Here is a 19,527-nt window from a genome sequence, read left to right on the forward strand (position 1 = left end):
TGGCATCAACCCATCTCAAAAAAGTTGGGACAAGGCCATGTTTACCACTGTGTGGCATCCCCTCTTCTTTTTATAACAGACTGCAAACGTCTGGGGACTGAGGAGACAAGTTGCTCAAGTTTATGAATAGGAATGTTGTCCCAATCTTGTCTAATACAGGCTTCAAGTTGCTCAACTGTCTTACGTCTTCTTTGTCGCAGTTGAACTTCAAATTTTGATTTGTCTGACCACAGAACACTTTTCCACTTTGCCACAGTCCATTTTAAATGATCCTTGGCCCAGAGAAAACGCCTGTGCTTCTGGATCCTGTTTAGATACTGCTTCTTTTTTGACCTATAGAGTTTTAGCCGGCAACGGCGAATGGCACGGTGGATTGTGTTCACCGACAATGTTTTCTGGAAGTATTCCTGAGCCCATGTTGTGATTTCCATTACAGTATCATTCCTGTATGTGATGCAGTGCCGTCTGAGATCATGGGCATCCAGTATGGTTTTCCGGCCTTGATCCTTACGCACAGAGATTGTTCCAGATTCTCTGAATTTTTGGATGATATTATGCACTGTAGATGATGAGAACTTCAAACTCTTTTTTTGCAACTTTTCTCTGAGAAACTCCTTTCTGATATTGCTCCACTATTTGGGCATTGGGGGAATTGGTGATCCTCTGCCCATCTTGACGTCTGAGAGACGTCAACCAATCATGTTGCCAATTGACATAATAACTTTTACGGCCTCTTATTGCTACCTGTCCTAACTTTTTTGGAATGTGTAGCTCTCATGAAATCCAAAATGAGCCACTATTTGGCATGACATTACAAAATGTATCACTTTCAACATTCGATATATTATCTATATTCTATTGTGAATTAAAGATTATGAGATTTGTAAATTATTCCATTCCTTTTTTACTCACAATTTGTACAGTGTCCCCACTTGGTTTTGTATGTATGTAGCAGAAATGTTATGAACCAAATTTGATGAAGAGTTTATTTTAATGCAAAGTTATGTTGATCTGAAGGCTATTTGTTTATATTTCCCTTTTTGTATTTTTTGGTGAGCTGTTCAAAGTGAGACCACTGCATTTTCCTGGATTTAATTAGGCTTTTTTGCTACTGATCAAAAAAGACAATGTCAAAGTGAAAAGAAAATCTACATTTATTACAAATACGAAACAGAGAATAATTGTTTAAATAAGTATTAACTCCCTTTAGTCAGTATTTGGTAAAAGCATCTTTGGCAGCAGTTACAACGATGAGTTTATTTGGATTAGTTGCTATCAGCGTTGTACCCCTGAGCGGCAATTTTTGCCCATTCTCCTTGGCAAAATGTTTTAATCTCCATAAAATTGCATGGGGACTTTTGGTGAACAGCAATTTTCAACTATTTTGTTTCGGATTGTCTGCAAAATCATCCACCTGCCAACTTGACCCCATGCCCACCACTTTTGTTAAAGCACACCTCCCTCCCATCTCACCCCTACTCACTTGACTAATCAACTCCTCTCTCACCACTGATATTGTACCACCCACCCTGAACATTGCTGCTATCACCCCAATGTTGAAAAAAATGTATGTTACTGGGAATGTAACTCTGGTTATATGAGTGGAGCGGAGCCCCCTAGAGGGGCTTTAGCTCCTAGTGGTTTACCCTGGCTGCGTCCGCACCCATACTGAAAACTCATTATGCAAGGTGCGACAGCCAATCAGGGCACACCTGCCCCTATATAGGACCCTAAGCCCAGAGAACGCTCTCCCAAGATTGTTCAGCATAACTCATGGGACGGCAGGGCAACAGGTCTAGGGGGCTCCGCTCCACACCACTCCACTCATATAACCGGAGTTACATTCCTGGTAACTAACGTTATATGTCGTGGAGCTCCGCCCCCTAGAGGGGCTTTAGCTCCTAGTGGTTCACGGTGGAGCGAGCGAGCCAAAGATGTACTCCCTGCCGGAACACCAGTAAGCTTGCAGGGTCCAGTAAAAACCTTCCCCAAAAACCCCACAACGAAAACATCCCCGACAGCTGACAAGGTTATAAAGGCATGATCGAATGCGTAATGATGGAATCCCCCTTAGTGTAGGCCCATGAACACATGGAGAAAGGATGTTGAGCTCAAGTGAGAGGGAAACGTATCCGTTCCACACAAGCACAACAGAAAATACCCATGCACCACACATCATGAGATGAGGTGAACCCACACCAAGTGTAATGGTAGGCAGTGAAAATACCCCTGAGCAGAGCAGGCCACTGGGTCCTGCACTGATAAGGAAAGGACAGAATCAAGGCAAAGCCTGTGATTCTCTAACAAAGTTCAAAGATCGCGGGCAGTTGCACAAAGGACCAAATTAACAAGGGAAGATGGAGACACATCTAGTAAATAGAAACGCACAAACGCTGAAGGTGACGACCACAATGCCGCGGCGCATCCACTCTTTCCCCGTGAAAAAGGGTAGAGGAGGCAGCAACACCCCACGTGGAGTGTGCACGGAGACCCTCCGGAACAATAGAACCAGATGCCCCATAAGCCAAAGTGATGCAGTCACAAAGCCAGTGGGATAGACGCTGTTTGGAAAGCGGACGACCCAACCGGGAATCCGAATAGCAAATAAACAGCTGGGGAGTCAGTCTGATAGACCTGGTGCTACGTAAAGGGTGAGAGCACATACGGGACACAGACAGTGGAGCCTCTCGTCCTCCTCACGGCCGTGTGGAGGAAGGAAGAAGGCCTGTAAGTCGATAGTCCTCGATCGAAAATAACTGGTGATAACCTTAGGTACGAAGGACGGATGAGGTCTCAGCGTAGCGCCACCTTAGTCCTCTCTGATAGCCAGGCACCCCGGGTGCACAGAGAGCGCGTGATGATCACTCACTCGCTTAGCAGAGCACAGAGCGATAAGCAAGGCCGTCTTAAGGAGAGCAGCTTGAGAGAACACTGCTGTAAGGGCTCGAATGGGGGTTCACAGAGAGTGCCCAGCACCTTAGCAAGGTCCCATTGTGGAGCGCCCAGTCTACCCACAAGGCACAGGCGGCTCGTACCCAAAGGAAAATGATGAAGGAGAGGATGGCTGAAAATCGTGTTTCCAGCAAAACCCTCATGACACGCAGAGGTGGCTGATGCATATCCGCGGATTGTCGAAGGAGACCTATCCATATCAAAGAGATACTGCAGAAATTACAGAATTTCCTCTACAGGACAACACGAAGGGTCCAAGGACCTCTGCGTGCACCACGACACAAACATCTTACATATTGAGTTTTCAGTACGGCCGCAGCCGCGGACCGGGTAAACCACTAGGAGCTAAAGCCCCTCTAGGGGGCGGAGCTCCATGACATATAACTAATGCTGACCCTCATGACCTGAACATTTATACCTCCTACCCCCGGGATGGTCATTATATACCTCCTACCCCCGGGATGATCATTATATACCTCCTACCCCCGGGGATGATCATTATATACCTCCTACCCCCGGGATGGTCATTATAGACCTCCTACCCCCGGGATGGTCATTATAGACCTCCTACCCACTGGGGTTGATCATTATATACCTCCTACCCCCGGGATGATCATTATAGTCCTCCTACCCCCGGGATGATCATTATAGACCTCCTACCCACTGGGGTTGATCATTATATACCTCCTACCCCCGGGATGATCATTATAGACCTCCTACCCACTGGGGTTGATCATTATATACCTTTTTTGTCTGGCTATATTTTTGCTTATATATTCTTCTTGACTCTCACTACGTAGTTGTCGGGTGCCATGTCACAAGAATTTCATGGTGCAGGATGACGTTGTGTTGTTTGACAAATAAACCTTGAAACTTGAACTTCAATAGAGAGGGTCCAGAAGAGATGAGAGGGTCCAGAGGAAAAGAGAGGGCCCAGAGAAGAGAGGGTCCAGAAGCAAAAAGAGGGTCCAGAGGAGACGAGAGGGTGTAGTGGAGAGGGGAGCGCAGGGGAGAAGAGAGGTTCCAGAGGAAAAGAGAGGGTCCAGAAGCAAAAATAGAGTAAAGAAGAGAAGAGAGGGTCCAGAGAAGAAGAGAGGAGTGCAGGGGAGAATAGAAGGTCCAGAGAAGAAGAGAGGGTCCAGAGAAGGAGAGAGGAGTGCAGGGGAGAATAGAAGGTCCAGAGAAGAAGAGAGGGTCCAGAGAAGGAGAGAGGAGTGCAGGGGAGAATAGAATGTCCAGAGAAGAAGAGAGGGTCCAGAGAAGGAGAGAGGAGTGCAGGGGAGAATGGAAGGTCCAGAGGAGAAGAGAGGGTCCAGAGAAGGAGAGAGGAGTGCAGGGGAGAATAGAAGGTCCAGAGGAGAAGAGAGGGTCCAGAGAAGGATTGGGGAGTGCAGGGGAGAATAGAAGGTCCAGAGGAGAAGAGAGGAGAAGAGAGGGTCCAGAGGAGGACAGGGGAGTGCAGGGGAGAATAGAAGGTCCAGAGGAGAAGAGAGGAGAAGAGAGGGTCCAGAGGAGGACAGGGGAGTGCAGGGGAGAATAGAAGGTCCAGAGGAGAAGAGAGGGTCCAGAGAAGGAGTGAGGAGTGCAGGGGAGAAAAGAAGGTCCAGAGGAGAAGAGAGGGTCCAGAGGAGGACAGCTGAGTGCAGGGGAGAATAGAAGGTCCAGAGGAGAAGAGAGGAGAAGAGAGGGTCCAGAGAAGGAGAGAGGAGTGCAGGAGAGAAAAGAAGGTCCAGAGGAGAAGAGAGGGTCCAGAGGAGGACAGCTGAGTGCAGGGGAGTAGAGAGGGTGCAGAGATGTAAGAGCACAGATGAAAAGAGAGGGAGGGTCCAGAGGAGAAGAGAGAGTCCAGAGGAAAAGAGAGGGCCCAGAGGAGAAAATATCATCCAGAGGAGAAGAGATCATCCAGAGGAGAAGACAGGTAAAGAGGAGAAGAGCGGGTCCAGAGGAGAAGAGAGGCTCCAGAGAAGAAAGGGTCTAGAGGAGAAGAGAATGTGCAGAGAAGAGGAGGTGGTGGTGATTCCATCTGTCCAGTGAAGGACATCAGACAGTTCAGGTTAACTCTACTCACTGTCAGATGCTTTGTCACCTAAGAAAGGCTCCTGTTCCATCATGTCCATGGGTATCTTAATGCTGGGGACATTCTCAGTGTAGGGGAAATCAGACTGTAGGGGACATAGCAACACAGGCTCTGACTATACGGGACATACCAACAAATATCATCTAAAAGTAGGGGAAAGCAATATTCTCATAAAATTCTGAAAATAACATTTAAAGAATAGCTCATTCATTTTGTGCTTGGATTAATTTTGACCAGTCTGCAGAGATGGATAGCAACTCTGTGTTTCCCATTTTAATCTGAATAAATTAAAAGTGATTGTTCTTGCTTGGAGTGATTGTCTGGCCCTGTAATCCATTCTAAGTTAAACAATCAGGAAAACATGAGAGGAAAGGCTAAGATAAGACTAAAACAAAGTGGAACAATCTGGAACATTGTCAGAACCTAATACATTTCTAGCACATTGTCTCAAGAACACAGCAAAGCCCATGTGTAACAAAAAGTTGTATTTTCACCTTTCTAAATGTTCTTTATTTTAGCATTTGTTTTCACTAAATGTTTTCCAATCATCAAAACCTAATATTAAATAAAGGCAAATTGGGTGAAGAAATAACACAAGATGATTTGTATGCTTCCTGTTGTTCGAGGGCCCAATAGGAGCAGCTCAAAGCTGGCATGAATCACTAGAACAGGATAAGGCAACTGTGATTCATGCATATAGTAAATTAAGTATAAATATATTGTGTTTTTCGGTTCACACAGGTTCCATTTATATATGAAAAAGATGAAAAAGAAAGATAATCAGGAAGGGGACATACTTTTACACATCACACCATCATGGAACAATGTAATATAAAATGGATGTATGAAAATGTAAAATCAGTGTCCAAATGGATGGAACCCCCTAAGGAGTATTTATGCCATTAACAATCAACTAGTTTATATATAATTATAGATGACCAAAAGTATGGACTGACTTCTCCTTATACTCCAAATTATATAATTTAAGGTAATGGTGAAAATTCCTTAACTTGTCACTGCAGTAGGCTAAATTGTCTGTTTAAGTATACTACTTCATGAAAACAGAGAAAGTCAGTAGAATCTCAAATTAATCTAAAATATTTATATTATCTAACAATGTTTAATTACGTAAACCCTGAACTACGCTTTTCAAAACAAACATGTTAAAGGGTCTTCATAAACCTTGATCAACTCTGTTCGATTAAGTAATGTGCAAAATGCTCACATCTTCAACATCACTGTCAATGCTCCCACATTTGCTGTTCTTCTTGGCATCTTCTTTCTTCTTCTTGTCCTTCTCAGGGATGACATCATCCAGGAAGCTGAGCTCATGTTGAGAGAACATGTAGTCCATTGTCTTCCTCACTGCCACCAGGGCCAGAATCTGAAACCACAGTAGCAGAACTTGTTAAAACACATGCACATGCAACCAGATAATTCAGAAGCTGATCAATGTGAGCAGAAGGGCCTCACCATGACGGGGAAGATAATGGCTGCCACAGTAGACTTGAGGACCCAGAGCAGTGCCAGACAGAGGATCTGAATGAAGGTGAAGAGGTGGACCTTCCTCAGAGGAACATGGCGCAAGTACACCAGGTCAGGCTGATGCTTGGCCGGCATCAGCAACAACTGGAGACGGTCCATGAACTAGAGGGAGATGGGGGTGAGTGGTGAAAGGAGGAAGAGAGAAATAGAGAGATAAAGGTGAAAAGAAAGACAAAGAGGTGAAAGGAGAAAGAGAGAAAAAGAGAAATAATAAGGGGACAGAAAGATAATCACACTAGGAAAGTGTATTCTCTTTTGATCTGTAAATTTGACTGGTTGGTTCACTCAGGTCCTGTTTAGACAATACCTGAACACCGTTGAGAGAGGCCACACCCATGTACAAGAAAACTCCATACAGCACTGGCATAGGGATGAACTGTAAGACAGAGTGATGATGATGCGTATTATAATTGTGGTTATACAGTAAACTATCTAGTTGACAGCCAGTAAAAAGTATATGTGAACATGAAGCACAGTTGAAAAGTATACAGTGCAGGGAGAAGGCAGTCTAAAGTAGAGTTATAGAGTGAATGGAGAAGGCAGTATACTATAAAGATAGAGTGGACAGAGAAGGAGGTCTGTAGGAAAGGTACATAGTGGAGGGGGAGGCTGTCTACCACAGGGAGGTATAATGTTGGAAGAGAAGGCAATCTACAGTAGAGCTATACAGTGGATGTAAAGAGCAGTCTACAGCAGCGAGGTATAATGTTGGGAGAGAAGGCAGTCAACAGTACAGTTATACAGTGCATGTAAACAGCAGTCTACAGCAGGGAGGTAAAAAGAAAAAGGAAGTTTACTCCAAGGTTAACATGGTATATAGCGGAAGGAAAAGGCAGGCATACCTCTTCTCTAGAGGTACAAAAGTATAGAGAAGGCATTTTACAATAGAGGTAAAGAGTGGATGTAAAGGGCAGTTTAAAGCAGGAAGTTTTATAGTGGAGGAGGTATTCTATTCTACAGCAGAAGTCTACAATTGAGAGAGATGGCAATCTATACTAGATGTAAATACATAAGTAGAAAGAAGGCAGTCTACATTAAAGGTAATAGTGGAGAGCGATGGCAGTCAACATTAGGGAGGGATAAATGTAAGAGTCTACAGAAGAGGTACATTGGTTATAGAAAGTCACCTTTCAAAAAAATGAAAATGAAAACACATAAAATCAGACATGTTCTGCCTTTATTTACACACAGCAACCCAAAATATCAAAGTAAAAAGAAAATTCACTTGTCACTTAGTCTTATCACTAGTTTTTTTGTGGATATTGTGGATAACTATGTGCAAATAAAGATTGCATGTTTTCATTTGAGGCAGTAATGCAACAAACAGTGAACATTTTGATAGGGGGTGGGGACTTCCTATACCCACTGTATTTATTGGATGGAGAATGCAATGTAAAGTAGAAGTGTTTACTGGAGGGAGAAGGTAGTCCACAATTGGAAGGTATATTGTTGGGAGAGAAGGTAGTCTACATAAGAGGCATATAGTGGATGGAGAAGGCAGTCTACAGTCGAGGTACATAGTAGAGGGAGAATGCAGTCTTACTTTGAGAATAGGAGACATGAATACGGACAGTCCTGTCAGAATGAACACACACACACCAGTGACTCTCTGCTCCCTGGGGGAAAACACATATACAGCTTTAGTAACACACAGCTTTAGTAAAACACAGCTTTAGTAACACACAGCTTTAGTACCACACAGTTTTTGTAACACACAGCTTTAGTAACACACAGCTTTAGTACCACAGTTTTTGTAACACACAGCTTTAGGTAAACATAGCTTTAGTAACACACAGCTTTAATTACACATCTTAAGCAACACAGTTTTAGTAACACATAGCTTTGGTAACACACAGCATTGTTAACATTTAGCATTAGTAACACACAGCTTAAGAAACACACAGCTTAAGTAACACATAGCTTAAGTAAAACACAGTTTTTGTAACACACAGTTTAAGCAATACACAGCTTTACTAACACACAGCTTAAGTAAAACATTGCTTGAGTAAAATGCAGCTTTAATAACACAGCTTTAATTATACAGTCTTAATAACACATAGCTTTAGTAACAAAGTTTGAGAAACACTGAGGGTTGGAAACACACATCAATGCTGACATATAGTTTTAGTAACACATAACACACAGATTTAGTAACACACATTGCTTTAGTAACACTGTTTTAGTAACAGTGTTACACAGCTTTGTTAACATATAGCTTTACAAATACACAACATAGAAATAGAAAGCATTAGTAATAGAAAGCATTAGTATCAGACAGCTTTAGTAACACACAGCTTTAATAACACACCTTTAGTGACACAGTTTTAGTAACACACAGCATTGGTAACACATAGCTTTAGTAGCACACAGTTTTAGTAACACACATTTTTAGTAAAACATAGCTTCAGTAACATGCAGCTTTAATAACACAGCTTCAGTGAAACAGCTTTTTAGTAACACACAGCGTTGGTAACACGGCTTTGTTAACAAATAGCTTTAGTAACACACAGCTTTAGTGACTAATACAGTTTTAGTAACACGTAGTTTTAGTAAAACACAACATTGGTAACACACATCTTTGTTAAGATATAGCTTTAGTAACACACACATTTAGTAACACTTACCTCTAGTAACACATAGCTTTAGTAAAAGACAGCTTTAGTGACGAAAACAGTTTTATTAACACACAGTAACACAGTGTTGGTTACACACAGCTTTGTTCACAAATAGCTTTAGTATCACACAGCTTAAGTAACACACAACTTTTTGTAACAAACACATTTTTAACAAAAAACAGTTTTAATAACACAGCTTTAGTAACACACAGCTTCATTGCATGGTGCTCACCTCACACCCAGGAACTTGGGCATTTCCCCAGGGGCGGAGGTCTCCGTCTCCATCTTCAGACTGTCAATGTGAGCGATGGAGATGACTGTTGCTGCCACATACCATGGCAACCCCATGAAGGAACACACGATCATCAGAATTGCTACCCAGAACAAGTCAAGATGGTAGCCTGCTCCTTTCTGGTATAAGACAGGATAGGAGAGGTTAACACAGGACCAAACACACACACATGCACACACAGTCACAGAGAAACACACATGGACAGACACGACAACACACACAGTGGCACACATATAAACTCAGCCCTGTCCAACCTTCAGCATGTGCTCTTTTCTGTTGACAATGACAGCGGTAATCTGCTGGTCCATGAAGAGCAGGATGGTGACCAGTAAGGCGGGTAGTGCCGACACCAGGTACACCCACCAGGGATTGCCTCCAAACGGGGGTACAAACCAGCCGCGGTTGGGGCTCGTTGGCTACAGGGGAACGAGAAGAGCTGGGTTAAAACACAACATGTAATACACACAAGTGACGTATGGTGGATTAATTATGGTAGATGACTAATTAATGGTTGATTATGGTAGATGACTAATTAATGGTTGATTATGGTAGATGACTAATTAATGGTTGATTATGGTAGATGACTAATTAATAGTTGTTTATGGTAGATGAATAATTAATGGTTGATTATGGTAGATGACTAATTAATGGTTGATTATGGTAGATGACTAATTAATGGTTGATTATGGTAGATGACTAATTAATGGTTTATTATGGTGGATGACTAATTAATGGTTGATTATGGTAGATGACTAAATAATGGTTGATTATGGTTGATGACTAATGTTTGGTAAAATTAGTTGGCAATATAAATATAAATATTTGAATGACATCTAGAAACTGGACCAAACAAACTGATTCTTATTGATACTGGACTTAACAGACTGACTCTTATTGATACTGGAACAAACAAACTGACTCTTATTGATACTAGACCTAACAGATTGACTCTTATTGATACTGGACCTAACAGATTGACTCTTATTGATACTAGACCTAACAGATTGACTCTTATTGATACTGGACCTAACAGATTGACTCTTATTGATACTGGACCTAACAGATTGACTCTTACTGATAGAGGACCAAACAGACTGATTATTTTTGATATTGGACCTAACAGATTGACTCTTATTGATACTGGACCAAACAGACTGAATTTGTGGTAGATAAACAATGCAAATCTGTACCTTGAATTCTGTCGGAACCATAAGCTTGGGAGTATCCACTCCCACCAAGATGTCCACGCCACAGAAGATCATTATTGCCAAGATGATGGCGAAGTCACTGATGAGCTTCCTCACCTAAACATTATGACATTAGGAGTATTAATATTTAGAGTTAGGAGTAGCAGTAGGGTTAGGGGGAGGTGTAGTGGAATGTTAAGGGGGAGGTGTAGGGCTATGTTAAGAGGGAGGTGTAGGGGTATGTAAAGGGGGAGGTGTAGGGATATGTAAAGGGCAAAAGGTAGGGTTATGTAAAGGGGGAGGTGTAGGGTTATGTAAAGGGGAGGTACAGGGGTATGTTAAGGGGGAGGTGTAGGGATATGTAAAGGGGAAAGGGTAGGGGTATGTAAATGGTGAAGTGTAGGGCTATGTTAAGGTGGAGGTGTAGGGGTATGTTAAGCGGGAGATGTAGGGCTATGTTAAGGGGGAGGTGTAGGGCTATGTTAAGGGGGAGGTGTAGGGGTATGTTAAGGGGGAGGTGTAGGGCTAAGTTAAGCGGGAGGTGTAGGGCTATGTTAAGGGGGAGGTGTAGGGCTATGTTAAGGGGGAGGAGAATGATAGGTTAGGGTTATATTTAGGAGTAATATAACATTGTGTATTTGTGTTACTGACCCAGGTAGGAAAGAAGGGGCTGGTCTTAAACTTCTTCAGCATCATGGAGGTGGTATAGGTTCCCAGGAACAGGATGAATGAGATCAGAGTGATGTCAGGAACATACTGACAGGCCTTCCCGACCAATTCTCCTCCATATTTTAGACACTCCTTTTTAGACAGGGATGACCACGTGGCATTTAGAGGCTGCAGAAACAAAGATTATTAAGGGATAATACTGTGGTGTTTAGAGGCTGGAAAAATAAAAACTGTTCAGGGATGAATGTGGTGCCTACAGACTAGACAAAAAATACTACTCAGAGGCTCATCAGAAAAGCCTACAGAGACAAAAATATACGAAAGGATACTGAAAAAAATCAGAGCTCAGAGACCAAACAATATAACTTAGAGCTGAGAAACGCAACAATAGATCATTAGACTGCCTGTGTATGACTTTAATTAGGGTGTGGGGCTTTATGGTTGAGGGGTTAAGGTTTTTGGACTTACAAGATCAGTGTTGTTGAAGTACCAGACAGCAGTAGTCTCAGCATCCAGAGGGTCTCCCATCTCTGTAGAGTTCGCTGGGAAAAAAGGAACACAAACTACTGTTAGACAAATAATTTACATCAACATTTTACACAGAGACTGTGTATTCAACTTAAAATCAAGCAGAATTTATTTTGCATCCATAGTTATTCCATAGCGCAAGACCATTTTGAGAAAGATTGTAACCATCATTAACCTGTTTTATTGGAACACATAGTACTTTGTAATGACAAAAGAATAGTACTTTGGAGCACTTTGGGGAAAAAACATGCATGTGGGCAAGTGTTTTGGGGGTGAAGTCGTGGGGATGTCCAAAGGTATGTTTTGGCACGGAAGAGCCTTGTTCCTGCGTTCTTACCACGTACTTAGATTTTTGTTACTTGGCAGTTATGTGGGTAATCCCTTGTAAGTAGCAGGATGTAATTTGAAGTGTTACCATGGTACCTATGATGGCCATACACTTTTCCTTTGGGATTGTAATGTGTCATAACTAAGATGGTCGAGCCACACACATTTCCTTTGGGAGTGTAGTGTGGATGTGTCATACCTAATATGGTCAGGCCATACATGGTTTCTCTGGGATTGTAATGTAGATGTGTGATGCCTAAAATGGTCGGACCACACACATTTCCTTTGGGAGTGTAGTGTAGATATGTCATACCTAATATGGTTGGGGCCATACACATGCAGTCGTACTGGGTGACATAGTCAATGTGGTAGTCGGAGTTGATAGGGTAGTAGTCTGCTAGCTTTAGCATCTTCTTAAAAGCATCGTAGATGAAGATGAAGGAAATGAGGCAAGAGAAGCCTTCCTCTGTGAACCGGGTGAAGTACTGCACCAAATAGCTAGCGTCCGTAGCAACCAACAACAGGCAGTAGAACGCGGACCATAGACCAATCCACAGCCGGAACTCCAGGTAGTCAAAGTCATTTTCTCTGAGGAAAAAGGAGAGAAATAGGTATAGAAATAGGTATAGACAGAGGAGAGTGGAAGGAGAGAGAGGTATAGACAGAGGAGAGTGGAAGGAGAGAGAGGTATAGACAGAGGAGAGTGGAAGGAGAGGGAGGTATAGACAGAGGAGAGTGGAAGGAGAGAGAGGTATAGACAGAGGAGAGTGGAAGGAGAGGGAGGTATAGACAGAGGAGAGTGGAAGGAGAGAGAGGTATAGACAGAGGAGAGTGGAAGGAGAGAGAGGTATAGACAGAGGAACAGAGAAGTTAACACTATGGTTAGTTACTGTAACAGAAGATACTGTAGTCCTTTTCATTAAAAAACATTTGCATTAACATTTTATTTATTTAATATTGTACAACAATGTTCAGCCAGTGGAAAATGTGGAATGTTTTAAGCCTCAACCAGATGGTGCAACAGTCCAGAAGGTTCCACAGAGCATTAGCAGATACAGGGGTTTGTTAATGGGGAGGTCAGCAAGCAGCACAGTTTACTCGCCATTTAAGCCTTATCACCGTCATCACATCATTCCCAATGTAAGAAGTCAGACTAAATAAACTAAATATTAGTAATTTAACTATTTAAAACAAAAATAAGATCAAATAAATAAAATACTAATACAAATATTACATATATAGGATCTTTTGTCTATGCTGCCTCATGGCGGTATGGCAACTATGGAACTTTTATGGTTTTATCAATGGTTAGTCTAAAAGTTCAGAAAGACAAAGTCATTGTGCATGATTCATCTAATAAATAAAAATCATTACTTGCTGAAGTTAAAAAGCAGTCTCTCAAAGACTAGGACAGGTCCAGTGCTGCTAAGGATTGTGAGAGGCTGGCCAGACAGCAAACAGAAGATCCCTCCAGATACCGCTGTACCCAGAAAGCTCTCTAACACTCCCTGCAACACAGCAGAATATAGTAGAACACAAAAGCACATTAAAACACAGCAGAACCCATTGTAAAACAGTATAACCCTAAACCATTAGAAACATAGGATTCAAGTGTCCCAGGAAATAAATATCAGGCTGGGTGTTTTGTAAAAGCACTTTGTGACAACTGCTGATGAAGAAAAAAAAATGGATCTATTGAAATTTGAATGTCCAGTAGTGTAACCTAATAGTAAAGGATACGAGTAAATATAGCTTTTTAGAATGAGCATATACATCTCTGGAAAAAATGAAGAGACCACTGCACCTTTCTCTTTCCTTTCCAAAAAAGCTGAAAAGGAAAGTTTTGAGTGAGGAACAGAAGCATTCAATTTGCAGTGGTCTCTTAATTTTAACCCTTCTGTTCCACACTCAAAACCTTCCTTTTCGACTTGTTTGGGAAGGAAAGAAAAAGGTGCAGTGGTCTCTTCATTTTTTCCAGAGCTGTAAGTGGTAATGGAATAGAAAGCAAAGTAGAGGGCAATGGGCTTCCACTGAAAAATGAAACCAGGATATCTGTTATGTTAGCAAAACTTCACTGTCTTCTGAAGGGAATGGGCTCTGACACCAAATTGTGTTTCGACTGTGAGGGGGAGAAGCACTGAAACCACATTGATCACCACACTGGACATGTTGATTACTTGAGAGAGAAAACAAATTATGAATGTGGAGTGTGCTAACTGGAATAATTTCCATTATCCAACTCATCTATTCCCTTTGTCCATGGTAATGTCACATCCACCACAATACTGTTGCTATGGTAACATGTCACATCCACCACCACACTGCTGCTATAATAACATCACATCCACTACAAGCTTGCTATTATAGTAACATGCCATGTCCACCAAAACACAGCTGCTATGGTAACATCAACATGTCCACCAAAACACAGCTGCTATGGTAACATGCCATGTCCACCAAAACACTCCTGCTATGGTAACATGCCATGTCCACCAAAACACTCCTGCTATGGTAACATGCCATGTCCACCAAAACACTCCTGCTATGGTAACATGCCATGTCCACCAAAACACAGCTGCTATGGTAACATCAACATGTCCACCAAAACACTCCTGCTATGGTAACATGCCATGTCCACCACAACACTCCTGCTATGGTAACATGCCATGTCCACCAAAACACTCCTGCTATGGTAACATGCCATGTCCACCAAAATACAGCTGCTATGGTAACATGCCATGTCCACCAAAACACAGCTGCTATGGTAACATTAACATGTCCACCAAAACACAGCTGCTATGGTAACATTAACATGTCCACCAAAGCACAGCTGCTGTGGAAACATTAACATGTCCACCAAAGCACTTTATAATACTGCTGCTATGGTAACATGTGCATACCCACCCATCTCTTCACACAAAATATGATTTAGCTGTCAGTAATAGGAATATGAAATCAAGGAGTGCATATTTAAAGAACTCCAGAACAATACATATTAGACAGAAATGAGACATCCTGACCTGCATGTTGTCGGTTGCATCACCTAGTAACCCTCCAAAGGTGATGGCATTAGTTACAGTTCCTAGGTAGATAAACAGGATGGCAGATAATGCCTGGATGTGGAATGCATCATAAAAATCACTGGCAAAGAACGGAGCTTTTCTTTTGATATCAAGTAAGAGGCCACCACAAAACCTGAAAATGATGAAGAAAAATATTCACTTATCTGTACAGTATTGCATTGCGTGTTTTAAGGGTTGATTAGAGGTTCTAATGTGTGGCTTACCTGCCCGTCTTCTTCAGCTCATCTCCGACGGCGTGTCCACCTCCCCCTCCTCCCCCCTCATGGGGCATGTTGCCGTTCATCTGGCCACTGTCAGCCCCTGAATACATGTTCTTCCTGAGGAGAACAATATAAAGCAGACTGTACATGTTCTTCCTGAGGAGAACAATATAAAGCAGACTGTACATGTTCTTCCTGAGGAGAACAATATAAAGCAGACTGTACATGTTCTTCCTGAGGAGAACAATATAAAGCAGACTGTACATGTTCTTCCTGAGGAGAACAATATAAAGCAGACTGTACATGTTCTTCCTGAGGAGAACTATATAAAGCAGACTGTACATGTTCTTCCTGAGGAGAACTATATAAAGCAGACTGTACATGTTCTTCCTGAGGAGAACAATATAAAGCAGACTGTACATGTTCTTCCTGAGGAGAACAATATAAAGCAGACTGTACATGTTCTTCCTGAGGAGAACTATATAAAGCAGACTGTACATGTTCTTCCTGAGGAGAACAATATAAAGCAGAGTGTACATGTTATTCCTGAGGAGAACTATATAAAGCAGACTGTAAATGTTCTCCCTGAGGAGAACAATATAGCACACTGTAATATAGAAGAGCATTGGAAATTATATGATATGAGGAGGTTAAATACACGAAAGTAAAATAAAAACAAAATGGAATATAGAAGACATTGATATCTGAAAAATGCACGACCATTCAAGAGTTTGGGGTCACTTAGATATTTTCTTGTTTTCCATAAAAACATACATGAATAGGAATAGGAAAATAATTTAATTTGAATAGGAAATATATCGAAATGAATAGGAAATATAGTCACTGACAAGATTAGAAATAATGTTTTTTAATTAGTTGGGAGGCTGTGTAAAATACAAATAAAAACAGAATGCAAATCATGTATTCCTATATTTAATTAAAAAAAATAAAATGGACACTGTGCTTACAAACTTCCAGGAGAGCTTTAATGCCTACCAGCACACCTTCAGTGAGCTCCAACTACTACTGAACTCTGGTAAAACTAAGAGCATGCCCTTCAACCGATCGCTGCCCACATCTGCCCGTCTGACTAGCATCACCACTCTGCCCACACCTGCCCGCCTGACTAGCATCACCACTCTGCCCACACCTGCCTGTCTGACCAGCATCACCACTCTGCCCGTCTGACTGGCATCACCACTCTGCCCGCCTGACTAGCATCACCACTCTGCCTGTCTGACTAGCATCACCACTCTGCCCGCCTGACTAGCATCACCACTCTGCCCACACCTGCCCGTCTGACCAGCATCACCACTCTGCCCGTCTGACTGGCATCACCACTCTGCCCACACCTGCCCGTCTGACCAGCATCACCACTCTGCCCGTCTGACTGGCATCACCACTCTGCCCACACCTGCCCACCTGACTAGCATCACCACTCTGCCTGTCTGACTGGCATCACCACTCTGCCCACACCTGCCCATCTGACCAGCATCACCACTCTGCCTGTCTGACTAGCATCACCACTCTGCCCGTCTGACTGGCATCACCACTCTGCCCACACCTGCCCACCTGACTAGCATCACCACTCTGCCCACACCTGCCCGTCTGACCAGCATCACCACTCTGCCCGTCTGACTAGCATCACCACTCTGCCCGCCTGACCAGCATCACCACTCTGCCCACACCTGCCTGTCTGACTGGCATCACCACTCTGCCCACACCTGCCTGTCTGACTGGCATCACCACTCTGCCCACACCTGCCCGTCTGACTAGCATCCCCACTCTGCCTGTCTGACCAGCATCACCACTCTGCCCACACCTGACTGGCATCACCACTCTACCCACATCTGCCTGTCTGACTAGCATCCCCACTCTGCCCGTCTGACTGGCATCACCACTCTGCCCGTCTGACTGGCATCACCACTCTGCCCACACCTGCCTGTCTGACTAGCATCACCACTCTTGATGGGTCTGCGTTAGAATATGTGGAGACTTACAAATATCTAGGGTTAGGGTTAGACAGCTCACTCTCCCTCCAGACCCACATAAACAATCTCCAGTCCAAAATAAGTCTAGGGTTGGCTTCCTTTTCCGAAACAGGGCCTCCTTCACTCATGCTGCCAAGCTTGCCCTGGTAAAAATTACCATCGTACCAATCCTAAACATCAGTGAATAGAACAGCCTCAAAGTCTCTCCTGAAGAAACTGGATGTGGTCTACCACAGTGCCATCCGTTTTGCTACTGGAGCCCCATATAATACCCTCCACTGCATTAGTTGCCTCGTTACACACCCAGCGCCAATCTCACTGGTACCAATTAATTACACACCGGGCCCCTATCTCACTGGTACCAATTCATTTACAAGTGTTTGCTAGGCAAAGCCCCTCTGTAGCTAAGCTCACTGGTCACCTTAGCTTTACCAACCCGCAGCCTGAGGTCAAGCAGATAAATCTCTATGGTCACCCCAGAAGTCCTCACCTCCTTCTGCCGCCACTCCTTCCAGTGCTCAGCTGCAATTGACTGGAACGAATTACAAAAAAGACCCACATTCTCCCCATTGCCTTTAAAAAACGTCTGTCTGAGCTACTGCCTGTTCATTGTACGTGTTAACTCTCCTCCATCATTCGCACATTGATTCTGCACTTACAGTGGGGAGAACAAGTATTTGATACACTGACGATTTTACAGGTTTTCCCACTTACAAAGCATGTACAAGTCTGTCATTTTTATCATAGGTACTCTTCAACTGTGAGTGACGGAATCAAAAAATCCAGAAAATCACATTGTATGATTTTTAAGCAATTAACTTGCCAAAAAACTGAAGATCTTGTACAACGTTGTGTACTACTCCCTTCACAACCCTAACCTAACCCTAACCCTAACCGTGCACACAGGCTCTAAGCAGAAGAGGAGTGGGAGGCCCCGATGCACAACTGAGTACAAAAAAGGATAAATACAGGTCCTCAACTGGCAGCTTAATTAAAAAGTACCCGCAAAACACCAGTTTCAGTCTGTAATCGACCCACAATTGCTGATGCTCCAGATACTCAACTAGTCTAAAGAAGGCCAGTTGTATTGCTTCGTTAATCAGCACAACAGTTTTCAGCAGCACTAACATAATTGCAAAACAGTTTTGCACATCTTCAGAGGTCTAGTGGAGTCCATGCCTCGATGGGTCAGGGCTGTTTTGTAGGCAATAGGAGGACCTACACAATATTAGGCAGGTGGTCATAATGTGGCTGATCGGTGTGGATATTACATAAAAAAACAGGCAATTCCAGCTACATAGAAAATATCTGTACTACTGTATTTCTGATTAATTTTATGTTATTTTAATGGACCAAAAAATTTGCTTTACTTTTCTTTCAAAAACAAGGACATTTACAAGTGACAGCAAACTTTTGAACTGTATAATGCAAACCTCTTGTCGGCAGAGGGCACAGACTTGGGTGGTTCTATCCTAATGGCTGGGTCCCATTCCCCTGGTGGCAGAACGATCACCTCATCCAGAAACTCATCAATGCCTGCCAGCAAATCCTCTCTGTCTTTTGCCTTGTACGCTATGTCATGGAACACCTGTACAAGAAAGCAGGTAATATAAAAAGACAAAATTAATTGGTGAAATTAACAAGACCTGGATGAGGAATTTGGCTTGTTTTTGTAATATGCCTGTCTTTTGTTTTTTCTCTGGTGAAGATTTACATTTTAGTCTTCTGATGATATAAGATGTGCCTAGTAGGTGGCTCTAGAGAGCAAGAAAATGAAAATTGCTGTTCTAAATATCAACAGCAACTGGTTTGAAAGAGGCTGCTCTTATTATTGGTACAGGTTCACATTCTAAAGTTTGACAAAAAAATATGTATACCTGTATTTCTTTCAAATGACTGTTTTATAAAAACAGCAGATTCTATATACACCTGACTCATTTATATGTACTGCAGATTGAAATTTCTACTGATAGAACTTATACAGACAGTAGAATATCGACCTGACTTATTAGACAGACATTGTATCTGCATTTTACCTCATTGATTTATAGAGAAAGCAGA

The 19,527-nt window shown here is 42.7% G+C and overlaps 1 protein-coding gene across 5 annotated transcripts in view; it reads right to left on the reverse strand.

Annotated features, from left to right (window-relative positions):
- Nucleotides 1–19,527, reverse strand: part of slc4a4a (solute carrier family 4 member 4a) — a 93,650-nt gene that overhangs the window by 4,574 nt on the left and 69,549 nt on the right. For all 5 annotated transcript variants that reach the window (XM_034296429.1, XM_029124728.2, XM_034296427.1 and 2 more), the window contains 15 exons: nucleotides 18,900–19,054; nucleotides 15,479–15,592; nucleotides 15,213–15,387; nucleotides 13,567–13,700; nucleotides 12,506–12,780; nucleotides 11,806–11,879; nucleotides 11,320–11,505; nucleotides 10,672–10,785; nucleotides 9,736–9,897; nucleotides 9,422–9,600; nucleotides 8,118–8,190; nucleotides 6,882–6,950; nucleotides 6,503–6,676; nucleotides 6,255–6,413; nucleotides 5,021–5,114 (listed from right to left, as the gene is read on the reverse strand). In XM_034296429.1, the coding sequence (XP_034152320.1) occupies nucleotides 5,021–5,114; nucleotides 6,255–6,413; nucleotides 6,503–6,676; nucleotides 6,882–6,950; nucleotides 8,118–8,190; nucleotides 9,422–9,600; nucleotides 9,736–9,897; nucleotides 10,672–10,785; nucleotides 11,320–11,505; nucleotides 11,806–11,879; nucleotides 12,506–12,780; nucleotides 13,567–13,700; nucleotides 15,213–15,387; nucleotides 15,479–15,592; nucleotides 18,900–19,054 (2,137 nt within the window). The remainder of the gene's footprint in view (nucleotides 1–5,020; nucleotides 5,115–6,254; nucleotides 6,414–6,502; nucleotides 6,677–6,881; nucleotides 6,951–8,117; nucleotides 8,191–9,421; nucleotides 9,601–9,735; nucleotides 9,898–10,671; nucleotides 10,786–11,319; nucleotides 11,506–11,805; nucleotides 11,880–12,505; nucleotides 12,781–13,566; nucleotides 13,701–15,212; nucleotides 15,388–15,478; nucleotides 15,593–18,899; nucleotides 19,055–19,527) is intronic.

This window comes from Esox lucius, chromosome 13 (genome assembly GCF_011004845.1).
Source record: "Esox lucius isolate fEsoLuc1 chromosome 13, fEsoLuc1.pri, whole genome shotgun sequence".
NCBI classification, from domain to species: domain Eukaryota; kingdom Metazoa; phylum Chordata; class Actinopteri; order Esociformes; family Esocidae; genus Esox; species Esox lucius.